The sequence below is a fragment of the Mesoplodon bidens genome, assembly GCF_964165515.1.
Source record: "Mesoplodon bidens genome assembly, chromosome: X".
Taxonomy (NCBI): Eukaryota; Metazoa; Chordata; class Mammalia; order Artiodactyla; family Ziphiidae; genus Mesoplodon; species Mesoplodon bidens.
In genome coordinates, this window is record NC_138163.1 from 33,586,810 (window position 1) to 33,602,871 (window position 16,062).

At 38.2% G+C, this 16,062-nt stretch overlaps 1 protein-coding gene across 3 annotated transcripts in view; it reads left to right on the top strand.

Annotated features, from left to right (window-relative positions):
• TENM1 (teneurin transmembrane protein 1) overlaps positions 1 to 8,525 on the top strand; it is a gene marked incomplete at both ends in the record, with an annotated part of 588,520 nt that extends 579,995 nt beyond the window's left edge. For all 3 annotated transcript variants that reach the window (XM_081221281.1, XM_081221282.1, XM_081221283.1), the window contains 3 exons: positions 83 to 1,303; positions 1,884 to 2,026; positions 7,767 to 8,525. In XM_081221281.1, coding sequence (XP_081077407.1) covers positions 83 to 1,303; positions 1,884 to 2,026; positions 7,767 to 8,525 — 2,123 coding nt within the window. The remainder of the gene's footprint in view (positions 1 to 82; positions 1,304 to 1,883; positions 2,027 to 7,766) is intronic.
• Positions 8,526 to 16,062: the final 7,537 nt, after the last annotated feature.

The following is a 16,062-nucleotide window of genomic DNA, read 5'->3' on the forward strand; positions in this document are numbered from 1 at the left end:
AGAAAAGAACACTAGAACTTTCTGATTGTTCAGTATTGAGCGCCTAGCTTTGTTCTCATTATTTTTATTTTGATCCCTTCAGGACCTCTTATTGGGCGCCAGATTTTCAGATTCAGTGAAGAAGGCCTTGTGAATGCTCGGTTTGACTACAGCTACAACAACTTCCGCGTCACCAGCATGCAAGCTGTGATAAATGAAACCCCTTTGCCCATAGATCTGTACCGATATGTCGATGTCTCTGGTAGAACAGAGCAGTTTGGAAAATTCAGTGTAATTAATTACGATTTAAATCAGGTCATAACTACTACAGTGATGAAGCACACCAAGATCTTCAACGCCAATGGACAAGTCATTGAAGTCCAGTATGAAATCCTAAAGGCAATTGCCTACTGGATGACTATTCAATATGATAATATGGGCCGAATGGTAATATGTGATATCAGAGTAGGAGTAGATGCCAATATAACAAGATATTTCTATGAATACGATGCTGATGGGCAACTTCAAACTGTTTCTGTAAACGATAAAACCCAGTGGCGTTATAGTTATGATCTGAATGGCAACATCAACCTCTTAAGCCACGGGAATAGTGCTCGTCTTACTCCTCTCCGATATGACCTCCGAGATCGCATCACCAGACTAGGAGAAATTCAGTATAAAATGGATGAAGATGGCTTTCTGAGGCAGAGGGGAAATGACATATTTGAATATAATTCTAATGGTCTGCTGCAGAAAGCCTACAATAAGGCTTCTGGCTGGACTGTGCAGTATTACTACGACGGGCTTGGGCGACGTGTCGCCAGTAAGTCCAGCCTAGGACAGCACCTCCAGTTCTTTTATGCAGACCTTGCCAACCCCATAAGAGTTACTCATTTGTACAACCACACGAGCTCAGAGATTACATCCCTGTATTATGATCTCCAAGGTCACCTTATTGCCATGGAGCTAAGCAGTGGTGAAGAATATTACGTAGCGTGTGATAATACAGGAACCCCGCTAGCTGTGTTCAGCAGTCGAGGTCAGGTGATAAAAGAGATACTGTACACGCCTTATGGAGATATCTATCATGACACTTACCCTGACTTTCAGGTCATCATTGGTTTTCATGGAGGACTCTATGATTTCCTTACTAAATTAGTGCACCTGGGGCAAAGAGACTATGATGTTGTTGCTGGTAGATGGACGACGCCTAATCATCACATATGGAAACAGTTGAACCTCCTTCCTAAACCATTCAACCTCTACTCTTTTGAAAATAACTATCCAGTTGGCAAAATTCAAGATGTTGCAAAGTATACCACAGGTATTTAAACGGTGTAATACTTTATGCTAAGGTAAAGAGAAAACTCGTTTATCACATAATCTCAATGCCTTTGTAAATATGCTTCCTCTTCCTGCCAGCTAGCCCACAAGTTATTGTGCAATCACTCTCTTCCTTAGTCTTCTAGAGTGAGCAGAACTGTGTATGTTGGCATAAAACATGATGCTTTTGCATCCCAGTACATTTTCTCTTTCCTTTTAAGCTTTCTTTTTGTAGTTTTCACTCTTAAAAAAGTTTCTACAAATAATTTCATAGAAGAAAAATCGGGATTCTGTTGCATCAAGTCAATCTAACATCACAGTCTGTGTGGCCTTATTACCACTACCACATTGAGAATTTCCACACAGTAAACTGAGCTGATCTCTGTGATTATCCATGAATCAAAAGGTTTCCCTGGGGAAAGGATCATATGTTTGGAGTGGGTGACATAAGGGGGAGTTTATCCCTAACTTACCATTGGCTATACATATTGAAGGCAGGAGAGGCATCTTTCAAGCTTTCCACAAAAGTTGTAAAGTATGGGCTTTAAAATCTTTTTTTCTTTTAAATTTGTGTCTCACAGACATTGGAAGTTGGTTGGAGCTATTTGGTTTCCAACTACACAATGTACTACCTGGATTTCCCAAACCAGAATTAGAAAATTTGGAATTAACTTACGAGCTTCTACAGCTTCAGACAAAAACTCAAGAGTGGGATCCTGGAAAGGTTAGTATATGTTTTACCATCTCTATTTAGCTGAAAAAAAACAGAAGAGCATCCAACACCATGAAACATATATTTGCTTACTTATGTTTGAGTCTTCTTGAATATTCACTTAAATGTCCATGATTAATGAGGAGGTAGAAAAAAGCTTCCATGAGGAAAGGATCAGGGAATTGGAGCTTTGGGAAAAGAAAAGACTAACGTGTGACTTGATGACTGCTGCAGAAGAAGAAAGTGGAACTGAACTTTAACAATTCTAAAATGGGCTACCAAGGGCAATTATGGAGGGGGACTTCCGTGGTGGTCCAATGGTTAAGACTTTGCCTTCCAATGCAGGGGGTGTAGGTTCGACCTGTGGTGGGGGAGCTAAGATCCCACATGCTTCATGGTCAAAAAACCGAAACATAAAACAGAAGCAGTATTGTAACAAATTCAGTAAAGACTTTAAAAATGGTCCACATCAAAAAAAATCTTAAAAAGGGGGGGGGGCAATTATGGATTCTATATAGGGAAAATTGTTCACTAAGAGACCTAAAACATCAGATCTCCAACTGCAAAATAATTCAGGGCATAGTGCATTAAGAGCATGGGAATAACAAATTAAATTATTCTAATAGGGCTTCCCTGGTGGCGCAGTGGTTGGGAGTCCACCTGCCGATGCAGGGGATGCGGGTTCGTGCCCCGGTCCGGGGGGATCCCACATGCCGCGGAGCGGCTGGGCCCTTGAGCCATGGCCGCTGAGCCTGCGCGTCCGGAGCCTGTGCTCCGCAGCAGGAGAGGCCACAATAGTGAGAGGCCTGCGTACCACAAAAAAATAAATAAATAAAAAATTATACTGATAAATGGGACTTCCCTGGGGGTCCGGTGGTTAAGACTCTGAGCCTCCATTGTACGGGGAACAGGTTCAATCCCTGTTTGGGGAACTAGGATCTTGCATGCTTCATGATGCAGCCAAAAAAAAAAATTATTCTGATAAAGAAAACGTACAGAGGGTGGGAGGGAGGGAGACACAAGAGGGTAGGGATGCGGGAACAGATGTATATGTATGACTGATTTACTTTGTTATAAAGCAGAAACTAATAAAAAAAAAAAAGAAAACGTACAAAAATACAAACACATGGGCTTCCCTGGTGGCGCAGCGGTTGAGAGTCTGCCTGCCGATGCAGGGGACACGGGTTCGTGCCCCGGTCTGGGAAGATCCCACATGCCGCGGAGCGGCTGGGCCCGTGAGCCATGGCCGCTGAGCCTGCGCGTCCGGAGCCTGTGCTCCGCAACGGGAGAGGCCACAACGGTGAGAGGCCCGCATACCGCAAAAAAAAACAAAACAAAAATAACACATGGAGGCTAAACAATACACTACTTAATAATGAAGTGACCACTGAAGAAATCAAAGAGGAAGTCAAAAAATACCGAGAAACAAATGACAATGGAGACACGACGACCCAAAACCTATGGGATGCAGCAAAAGCAGTTCTAAGAGGGAAGTTTATACAGTCCTACCTTAAGAAACAGGAAACATCTCAAATAGACAACCTAACCTTGCACCTAAAGCAATTAGAGAAAGAAGAACAAAAAAACCCCAAAGTTAGCAGAAGGAAAGAAATCATAAAGATCAGATCAGAAATAAATGAAGAAGAAATGAAGGAAATGATAGCAAAGATCAATAAAAACTAAAAGCTGGTTCTTTGAGAAGATAAACTAAATTGATAAACCATTAGCCAGACTCATCAAGAAAAAAAGGGAGAAGACTCAAATCAATAGAATTAGAAATAAAAAAGGAGAAGTAACAACTGACACTGCAGAAATACAAAGGATCATGAGAGATTACTACAAGCAACTTTATGCCAATAAAATGGACAACCTGGAAGAAATGGACAAATTCTTAGAAGTGCACAACCTTGCCGAGACTGAACCAGGAAGAAAGAGAAAATATGAACAGATCAATCACAAGCACTGAAATTGAAACTGTGATTAAAAATCTTCCAACAAACAAAAGCCCAGGACCAGATGGCTTCACAGGCGAAGTCTATTAAACATTTAGAGAAGAGCTAACACCTATCCTTCTCAAACTCTTCCAAAATATAGCAGAGGGAGGAACACTCCCAAACTCATTCTACAAAGGCACCATCACCCTGATACCAACACCAGACAAAGATGTCGCAAAGAAAGAAAACTACAGGCCAATATCACTGATGAACATAGATGCAAAAATCCTCAACAAAATACTAGCAAACAGAATCCAACAGCACATTAAAAGGATCATACACCATGATCAAGTGGGGTTTATTCCAGGAATGCAAGGATTCTTCAATATATGCAAATCAATCAACGTGATACACCATATTAACAAATTGAAGGAGAAAAAACATATGATCATCTCAAGAGATGCAGAGGAAGCTTTCAACAAACTTCAACACCCATTTATGATAAAAACCCTGAAGAAAGTAGGCATACAGGGAACTTTCCTCAACATAATAAAGGCCATATATGACAAACCCACAGCCAACATCGTCCTCAATGGTGAAAAACTGAAAGCATTTCCACTAAGATCAGGAACAAGACAAGGTTGCCCACTCTCACCACTCTTATTCAACATAGTTTTGGAAGTTTTAGCCACAGCAATCAGAGAAGAAAAAGAAATAAAAGGAATCCAAATTGGAAAAGAAGAAATAAAGATGTCACTGTTTGCAGATGACATGATACTATACATAGAGTATTCTAAAGATGCTCCCAGAAAACTCCTAGAGCTTATCAGTGAATTTGGTAAAGTAGCCGGATACAAAATTAATTCACAGAAATCTCTTGCATTCCTATACACTAATGATGAAAAATCTGAAAGTGAAATTAAGAAAACACTCCCATTTACCAATGCCACAAAAAGAATAAAATATCTAGGAATAAACCTACCTAAGGAGACAGAAGACCTGTATGCAGAAAATTATAAGACTCTGATGAAAGAAATTAAACATGATACAAATAGATGGAGAGATACACCATGTTCTTGGATTGGAAGAGTCAGTATTGTGAAAATGACTCTACTACCCAAAGCAATTTACAGATTCAATGCAATCCCTATCGAACTACCACTGGCATTTTTCACAGAACTAGAACAAAAAATTTCACAATTTGTATGGAAACACAAAAGACCCCGAATAGCCAAAGCAATCTTGAGAAAGAAAAATGGAGCTGGAGGAATCAGGCTCCCTGACTTCAGACTATATTAGAAAGCTACAGTAATCCAAGACACTGGAACAAAAACGGAAATATAGATCAATGGAACAGGATAGAAAGCCCAGAGATAAACCCACGCACATATGGTCACCTTATCTTTGATAAAGGAGGCAAGAATATACAGTGGAGAAAAGACAGCCTCTTCAGTAAGCGGTGCTGGGAAAACTGGACAGCTACATGGAAAAGAATGAAATTAGAACACTCCCTAACACCATACACAAAAATAAACTCAAAATGGATTAAAGCCCTAAGTGTAAGGCCAGATACTATCAAACTCTTAGAGGAAAACATAGGCAGAACACTCTATGACATAAATCACAACAAGACCCTTTTTGACCCACCTCCTAGAGAAATGGAAATAAAAATAAACAAATGGGACCTAATGAAACTTCAAAGCTTTTGCACAGCAAAGGAAACCATAAACAAGACCAAAAGACAACCCTCAGAATGGGAGAAAATATTTGCAAATGAAGCAACTGACAAAGGATTAATCTCCAAAATTACAAGCAGCTCATGCAGCTCAATAACAAAAAAACAAACAACCCAATCCAAAAATGGGCAGAAGACCTAAATAGACATTTCTCCAAAGAAGCTATACAGATTTCCAACAAACACATGAAAGAATGCTCAACATCATTAATCATTAGAGAAATGCAAATCAAAACTACAATGAGATATCATCTCACAGCCGTCAGAATGGCCATGATCAAAAAATCTAGAAACAATAAATGCTGGAGAGTGTGTGGAGAAAAGGGAACACTCTTGCACTGCTGCTGGGAATGTGAATTGGTACAGCCACTATGGAAAACAGTATGGAGGTTCCTTAAAATACTACAAATAGAATTACCATACGACCCAGCAATCCCACTACTGGGCATATACCCTGAGCAAACCATAATTCAAAAAGAGTCATGTACCACAATGTTCATTGCAGCTCTATTTACAATAGCCAGGACATGGAAGCAACCTAGGTGTCCATCAGCAGATGAATGGATAAAGAAGATGTGGCACATACATACAATGGAATATTACTCAGCCATAAAATGAAACGAAATTGAGTTATTTGTAGTGAGGTGGATGGACCTAGAGTCTGTCATACAGAGTGAAGTAAGTCAGAAAGAGAAAAACAAATACCGTATGCTGACACATATATATGGAATCTAAGAAAAAAAAAAAAGGTCATGAAGAAACTAGGGGCAAGATGGGAATAAAGACACAGACCTACTAGAGAATGGACTGGAGGATATGGGCAGGGGGAAGGGTAAGCTGTGACAAAGTGAGAGAGTGGCATGGACATATATACACTACCAAACGTAAAATAGCTAGCTAGTGGGAAGCAGCCGCATAGCACAGGGAGATCAGCTAGGTGGTTTGTGACCACCCAGAGGGGTGGGATAGGGAAGGTGGGAGGGAGGGACACGCAAGAGGGAAGAGTTATGGGAACATCTGTATATGTATAACTGATTCACTTTGTCATAAAGCAGAAACTAACACACCATTGTAAAGCAATTATACTCCAATAAAGATGTTAAAAAAAAACAAGAAAAAAAAAAAGAGTAATGAAGCAAAATAATAAATATTACAGAGAGAAAGTCTGGAAAAATAGGAATACCAAAACATTCAAGGTTCAGCAGATAATTCCATCACTTAATGTGGTACAAATGAAAACAAGAAAGTACTTTATCTTTCAGTTGAAAGAAAGAGGAATATCTGTGTTTGCCAAAAAAAAAAAAAAAAATGGCTTTAACAAAACTGAAACTTGGGTGAGAGGGCTTGAAATTCAAGTATAAAAATTATAAAGGAAACGAAATTCTAAATAAGTACTATAGGTGTATCCCTTTTTGTAAATACATATAACATGTAAATGCTTTTTGTAATTAAACGTCCTGAAAAAAGTTTAACAAAATTTTGAAAATTTCTGATGCTTTGTAATGGATACTTGGAGGTTCATTATTCTCTTCTCTTTGTTTCTTAGTATGTTTGAAATCTGCCATAGTAAAAAGTTTTTTTTTTTAATCCACATAAAAAGATCCATGGACTTGCTGATTTGCCCTTGTGATTTATAAGGTCATAAGCTACTTGAAAGCAAGTATGCTGCCTTATACCGTCTCTTTATACCTCACTGTGGCTAATGTATTACTCTACATCCAATAAGAAACAGCTAGTCAGTGTCCGTTGAATGGGTAAAAATAAAATGTCTTTGGGGGGAGCTAGACCCACTTAAGTGCCTTTTCGCTCTGTGATTCTATGGTATCAAGTTAACATATTTGCTTATGCTTAACTCTTAACACCAAGATATCAAGAAATATATGCCAGGTGATCAAGTCACCTTTTAGTCTTTTCCAAAGCTCTGGTGAAGAGATTCCAAATTTGGTTTGTTTTTAAATCACAAACCAGCAAATTAAAGAGAGAAGGAAGCAACCTGGCAAGCCTTTGCTTTCTACAATCACCAAGCGTATGCTAGGTGTCTAATCGTCTGCTGCCTTTGCTCTGTGCCTTTCTTCTTTCCTAGACCATCCTGGGTATCCAGTGTGAGCTCCAGAAACAGCTCAGGAATTTCATTTCCTTGGACCAACTTCCTATGACTCCCCGATATAATGATGGACGGTGCCTTGAAGGAGGGAAGCAACCAAGGTTTGCTGCTGTTCCTTCTGTTTTTGGCAAAGGTATAAAATTCGCCATCAAGGATGGCATAGTAACAGCCGATATTATAGGAGTAGCCAATGAAGATAGCAGGCGGCTGGCTGCCATTCTCAATAATGCTCATTACCTGGAAAACCTACATTTTACCATAGAGGGGAGGGACACGCACTACTTCATTAAGCTTGGGTCTCTGGAGGAAGACCTGGTGCTCATCGGTAACACTGGGGGGAGGCGCATTCTGGAGAATGGTGTCAATGTCACTGTGTCCCAGATGACTTCGGTGTTGAATGGGAGGACTAGACGGTTTGCAGATATCCAGCTCCAGCACGGGGCTCTGTGCTTTAACATCCGGTATGGGACAACTGTCGAAGAGGAAAAGAATCACGTGTTGGAGATCGCCAGACAGCGTGCCGTGGCCCAGGCCTGGACTAAGGAACAAAGAAGGCTGCAAGAAGGGGAAGAGGGTATCCGGGCATGGACAGAGGGGGAAAAGCAGCAGCTGCTGAGCACTGGGAGAGTACAAAGTTATGATGGGTATTTTGTTTTGTCTGTTGAGCAGTATTTAGAACTTTCTGACAGTGCCAACAATATTCACTTTATGAGACAGAGCGAAATAGGCAGGAGGTAACAAAAAAAATCTCTGCCTTTGCGTCACCAAAGACTGCCTGTTTTTAAAACATAAAATGGTTTATTGTATTGGTTTTCTAGATCAGAACTCTGTATATGTAAATATGGAGGAAAAACATATCCAACTGCCTTTCAATGTGACGGAAGATGGTATTTTAATATTGTTTGTTTAAACTCTTTAAGAAATGACAGAAATTTTTAGTTCTTGTGTGGCAGTATTCAAAATAACACAAGTAGAACTCAAACAGCTAAAAAAAAATTTTTCAGCAAGCACCGCTTTCAGTTTGTGGAGCCATGCAGATGTTCAAATATAAAGAAAGAACCCAAGGTTCTCTACGTCAATTGTGACACGTGGTTTCATACTCAGCTTTTGGCAGAACTTGCGGGCTATTTGAAAGGTGGTGCAATCATATCTGAACCTTGCATTTCGAAAGACTGCCAGCTCTTTCACGTGTTCCAGATCTGTTCTAGGAAACTTTGAAAGAAGTGTTAAAATGTCCTCGGCCACCATCTCCTAGAGTCAGGACCCATTTGCCCTTCGTCCCTGATGATTCCTCCTTGCTTGTTGAAATAGATGCCATGTTGTTGTGCTGTGTTTTGGCGTGTGGTGGCTGGGTTCTGTCTACCACGCTTCCCTGTGGGTGTGGTCACCAAACCCAATTGCCACTATTTGCTCGTGTGTACATGATACCAAGGCAGCTGGCCAATGTAACTCCTCCCACCCAACTTGTTTTGACTACATTTTGTACTCAGTTGTCCAGCTGTATTGGTGTCATGAAAACATAGCTTTTATTAACCTGGGTAGGGATTCCTCATTTATATATAGGGTGTGTTTTGGTCATAGTTTCACATTCGTGATTCAGTATTTATACACTAATCCAATGGTTTTGTGCACATGAAAGGTAATTTACTACAAAGTGTGATTCTGGTACAAAAAAAAATAGGCTTTCACAGGCATACATGCCTGGGATGCCGACACATTACACTCACTACTACTGCAGAAATTCATAAGAGCCAAAACCTTTAAAAAAAAAAATAGACATAGTACTAAGGTGAAAGGAAAGTACCAAAGGGAAGACCAAACTAAACATCACGGGAAGTTGCTGCCACATTGTTTCACCCCACTTAGATTTATCTTTCAAATGTGCAATTCTGTATTGAACATCTCCCAGCCATAGTCAGGAAATTTAATTGAGTCCTTTCCAACCTAAAACATTTCAACTAATTATAGAGAGGCAGACTATTTTTTACTAAGATAATTTATATGGTTAGTTATTTTAGTTCTCTGTCTTTGCCCATTTATTTTTGATTTAATCATCTCTCCTGCCTAGGAAAATAGCTATTTTCCAGGAAGGGTTATTTTGTTCTCCGATCATTTAAAATGCAGAAAAAGATCAGGATTAGTGTTACTATCAGCTGCAGTTTCTCAATCTGTATGAATCCTGCCGTAAAAGAAGCCCCTTGGTGAGCTGGGAGTTTTGTGCCCAGTGACAAAGAAACAGTTTGTAAACTGCTGTGCAATTGTAAGTTACCACAAATGAAAATACAGGACAGCACAATGTGGCCTGTGGAAAATTCTCCTGAGCCAGCTTCAGCACTTTCATCACCAGGTCTGGACACTCACTGTGTCTGAAGGAGAATTTATGATGGAATGTCGCAGTTTGGATTCTTCCCAGCCACTACCTAAATGCAGTGTGGGGTCATTGCCTTGCTTTGTGATGACAGTCTTTTTTGAAAATATGCAAAGTCAGAATCCAGGCTCACATTAAGGTTTTTAAAGAGTCTGGCTCCTAACTACACAAAGTAGAATGAGAGAAAGGCAAGGGCCCGCTGACAGTAGGGGAGGGTGTATCCCAACATTTCATTTTCAAAACCTTCAGGTTGGGATTACACATGTATTCCAAGAGAGAGAAAGAATTCATGATGAACTCATATTGGGGTTTTTTTCCCTGAATCAGGCCTGTGTTAATGGTATAGTATTTATTCAGGACAGGATCTAAAATTACTAGCAAACTTGTTGAAAATTTGAATACCTCCACACCAGCCTAAAAATGGACCTTAAGTTCCTAGAACCTCTGATGTTCTTTTAAATCAATGGAAAAATAACTTATGAACTGTATATAAAGAGTGCATTCATAAATGTGATGATGTATTTTATCACTAATCCAAGATTTCAATATTAGAGTCTATTTTGCGTATACTTTAAGCGATTATACTTTTTTGCAATTCACTGATGATGTATCATTTTCAAACTGCTTTAAATATCCATTAGAAACAAGGATTTGAAGCTTTTACTTAATAGTAATTACCATGAACTGTGCATTTCTAGTTTGAAATACATATTTATTTAATTTGTGCCTTCAGTTTCTTAAAGTTATATTTGTATTATATTCAGAAAACGCACTTTTTATCGCTTAGAGCTGTGGTTTTAATACTGCCTTGAACTATTACTGTTCTCTTTACCACTTCCAAAGTTTTTTAGGAGGAAAGAGAAAAAAACCCAAAAGGTTAGCACTAATGAGTAGTAAATCTAAGAGAAACATTTTGGCATTTCTTAATAAGAACATGGAGATACTGAGTACATCACTTCCTATTCATGTGGCTACAAAGAATGCCTTTATTGACTTGTAGTTCTGAAGTTTAAATTAATGAAAGAACAATTCATTTGTATTTCTTGATGAAAGTAAAAGCATTTTAAAGAGAAATATATGAATTTCTCATACCCAGAAGACAGGTGGCTGACACTACACAGCCACACACCATTCAAGTAAGTTCAAGTGAGAGCACAGCAGTTGGGCTCTCCTATGAAGAATATTCTGGGCTGGGGGCAGGGAATACTCCGTGGTTGTTTCTTTTTCCTAGTTAGGCCCATTTTATTTGTGCTTTTTTTGTTTTATTTTGTTTTGACTCTTGCACTACAGTCTAGAGAGCCAAATGAGCTGAAAAGTTCACAGTTGAACAGACATTTAAATATATTTATTTTTAGTTGTCATTCTAATCATTACTGATTAGAAGCATGATTCCTGAAGGAAAGGGATATAAAGCCCAATTCATACTAATTTTTAGTAAAACACTCACCATATAAATAGGCCTATGTTTTATTTTTAACCCAACAAAATAATGTATAAAATAAGCGTGTCCTTTACTGTCAATTTATCTAGAAGATCTATAATATATAGACTATATATATAATATAATATATACAACATAGCCAAATGTATGAAAACTTAATGATGTATAATTTGGAATTCACATGCTATGTAGAGAGGTAGACAATTAATTCTAATTTTTGTAAGATTGTTCTTTTTCATTACTGTTGACACAGTTTCAAGCATCCTATCATGTTGTTTCTACTTTTTTTCCTCTCTTTCCTTTTTAAAAAAAAATTTTTAACCATACCAGGCCCTACTGTAATAGCACCTAAGAGAGTCAGGGCAAAGTTTTTGCATTTATAAAGATATATTCCTGTAAGGGCAACTGTAATGGAGTTCAGTGGTAATGGAAGCAAAAGTACAGTAATCAAGTATTGAAAGGAACTTTTGGAGAGACTGGAATGTATTATAGCTTGTGGAAAAACAGAAGGCTACAGATTGGATGCAACGTTCTTGTGTTCTTAGAGGAACTCACATACACATAGCTGACCTGACTAGTACTTCAGATCTCAGACTGCTCTTCCACAGCCTTCTGTAAGGTTCTTTATTCTGCAAAAAAACAAAAACAAAAACAAAAAAACCCAAAAAAACAAAACAAAGAAAAAAACCAGAAAATAACAAACAACAACAAAAAAGAATTCAACCACAAAATAGTGACTGTTTCAGTGTGTCCTTCACGTGAAAGCTATTAAGGACCAAATATACTACCGTGTGTAAGAAGAAATTACTTCCTAAACAGTAACTGAAAATAGTTAGAGTTAAACTTGCTGTGGATTTTGTCTTGGCAGTTGTCATCTTACATTATTTGTCAAAGGAAACGTGTTTGGCAGTTAAAAAATCTTTCCTTAGATTTAGTGGTGGACTTTAACCTCTTAAATAAATGTTAGTATATCAGATTGTGTCCTTGAAAATATTTTACTTGTATGGTTCATGACAATGTCTAAATCTTTACTATTCTTCTGGCAAAAGCATCAGTTAAGAAAGAAGGTGAAAAAGAGAAGTATAGCCTTTACGTCAGAAAAATATTCTTTTTAGCTGCTTACTTTCTCATGAGAAGTAAAGATGTTTACAGTGTATGCCAAGATTTTCAGTTTCTATATAACAACAGTTAGAGGTTCTAATCATACAGGAAATTGTGTTATAATGGCCTGAGCCATGTTGCTAGGAAACAATAGGTTCCAGTTTTGTATTCCTGCTCTCAATCCTGTGCTGAAAAGTGACTGGATACTGTACAGGTTCATGTTCTCTGGCTGCAGTTAAATGGTCTTTTGCATTTTGCTCTGGCTTTCAGGCCAGAAGCATGCATTTTTCTACAAGAGCATCACAACAACATGCTGTAAGTATTTAAAGTTAAACATTATGTGTCGATATTTGAAAGAAAAAAGTACTTTGAATATTTCATTTTTAAAAAATAAAATTGCAAATGAACACTGTGTCCCATTTTATTCATGCGCCAAACTGCATTCTCAAGTCAGTCTGGTCACCTGAGATTTGAAAAGTGGCTCCCTAACAGGGAGCAATAAAACCACATCACCTTGAAAATATAGGTGCAGAAGTCAAAAAGGCACTAATCCTAAGCAGACGCCTCTTCACTTTTATTTTTCATACATATAGGATCTCTGACAAAAATGACCATTTACTAAAAATAAAAATTATAAAAGAGTAGCTGTTTCAAGTTTAAATGCCTCTAGGCTAGGACTCATAAAATTTCTCTGTCCTGCTGATGCCTTTCTCGGCAATAGAAAGAAAATTAAGAATTGAAAAACAGGGGTGGGAGGGAGCTAAGAGAGCAAGGCAACCCAACACATTGGCAAAGAATGAATGGGGCAGGGGAAGCAATCAGGAAAGACTGAAAAACAACAACTCTTCTGAGGCCCGAAGTCCTGGGCAGTTACAATGGCCATTGGCACTTATTTTTCACAAAAAGACATTTACGATTGACACTGGGAAGGCTGGCCAACAGATCTTCCAAAATTCATCTTGATAGTAATGGGGTACCTATAGTCCAAACAGCCTGTTACTGAAACTTGCTTGGAATCCTGGAATTTACACCACTCTAAAATGCCCTGCTGCCTTTTTATTCACTGATATATACAGAGATACAGTGAAAAGATTGACAGAGCAGAAGACAATCCTGATTGTTTCAACACACCAGATCAGCAAAAAGCAACGGGGGTGGGGAGTGGAGTTGGGGGATATTGGTAACACCAGGAGATTGTTTTTTCAAAATATGCATCCCACCCTCAGTACAAAAAGAAAGAAGCAAGAGCTCCTACGTTGTGAGAATTATAAAGGAGATAAGGGATTTCTCCATGTTACTTCCCTATTCACCCTCACTTTTAGAGATCTTTAAATATCAATGCTATTTAAACATTTAGTAATATTACTACCGTAAGTTTATATAATTCTAGTATCTCAATAATCCTGTGAGGTGAGCAAGACTTAATTGTTCCTGTTTGGCAAATGCAATACCAGCAACAGACTGACTTACCTAAGGTCACTGGCATAATCAGTGACAAAGCCGAAAAGCAAATTCAAGTCTCATTTGCTATGTTGATGGGCTCTCTCCAGTCGATCAGGTTATATTCTTTCCACATAAAAATATTCATTTAAAAAGCAAATGACCTAATGATGAAAATTCAACCTTTTACTACAAGTTGGGCCAATGACCCCAAATTATGAAAGTGTCCAAACTGGGCAGTTTAACTTCACCCCGAGCTGCAAACTGCAAAATTATGGTGTCCCATTTACTGCAAGGGCAAACATAGGCGACAAAGTTGAATTTATAGCCTACTAACAGGAAGACTAGGCATCTGTAACCTTGAAATGCTCAAGGGCAAATCTGGGTTTTATTATTAATAGACTTTGGATTCTGAACTCAATAAAGTGAATCGAATAAAGCATAAGCTGATGTCTAAACATTCTTAACAGATTTTAAAGCTGGTTCTCACATTTTAACTTCTCTATCCATTCTACCACAAATAATATCTTAAATCCAGCCCTTGATTTATACCAGAAGACTTAATCAGAGGCATCCTCTGTAGACCTATTCTACCTATGTACTACCACAAAGGTTCCCTGCCTGTAACAGCCAAATGGACAATTACCTAAGCTTGTCTCCCTACTGACCTTATCTCTTCAGAACAAATTTCAGAGAAAATGAACAAGTATTTGATAAACTGTCATGTTCCTTGTGGGCTTGCTGACATACGTTTTTTTCCTGAAGAAAGGTGTGCACTTAGAAATACATGTGCATTTTTCTACCTTTACTCAGCATCTTACAGGTATATGTTAACATGGCAATATTTTAGATATGGCAAGGATATGACCTTTCTGTAAAGGTGCAAGCTATTATGTACTGGGAAATAGCAAGGATGCTCATGCCAGGAAAGAAGAAGTGCAAAAAACTTGATGACTAAAAGGCCAGCAAAAGAAGACAGTGGGTAGGCACATCAACTGGAAAATTTGACAATAGCAAAATCACAAAAGCACTTACCTTTTTCAGTGAATCAGTCCAATAAGATAAGTAAGATGACCTTCATCGATGCTTTATTTAGTATATTAATAGCACCTATCTTTGAATATTTTTGAAAGGAATATTTTAAGACAAATTAGAAAAATAAAGCTTTCAAATACTTTATTAAAATACGAAAAACCATAAATAATTCAAAAAAGCTTTTTCAAAAAAGGCCCTGGTAAAGGAACATGCAAACAATTCCTGTATTTAGGATTATTCCATAATGAACAAATTAGAGTAAAAATTAGTTACACCTATTAAAATTTAAACCCAAGCTACAAATAATTAAAAAGTATCTAAACATATGCATTTTATTTGGAAAGTCAGCTTTCTGAATTCCTTTAAAGTGATGCTTTTACTTCTAGAAATGGTAACTGGAGCACAATACATCATTGTGGCCATACTCCACTTTTGCACTCCCAGAGCATCCGGGTTAAATGCTCAGAAATCAGATGTTGCCGGCAGAGAGAGTAGCTTTGTCTCTTGGCAGTTCACTAATTATTAACCAAGCTCACCACCTCTCATGTACAACCCAGAATTCCAAGTTACTGGTTTATAATGAAACTTATAATGAACCAGCTTCCTATGGACCATGGGCCAGAGTACTGGGTTAACTCATTCTTCCTTTAAAGATAGATCTACCTAGGAAACCCTTGTACACTGTTGGTGGGAATGTAAATTGGTGCAGCCACTGTGGAAAACAATATGGAGGTTTCTCAAAAAACTAAAAATAGAGCTACCATATGATCCAGCAATTCCACTTCTGGGTATATATCCGAAAAAAACAAAAACACTAATTTGAAAGATACGTGCACCCCAATGTTCACAGCAGTATTATTTACTGCCAAGCTATGGAAGCAACATAAGTG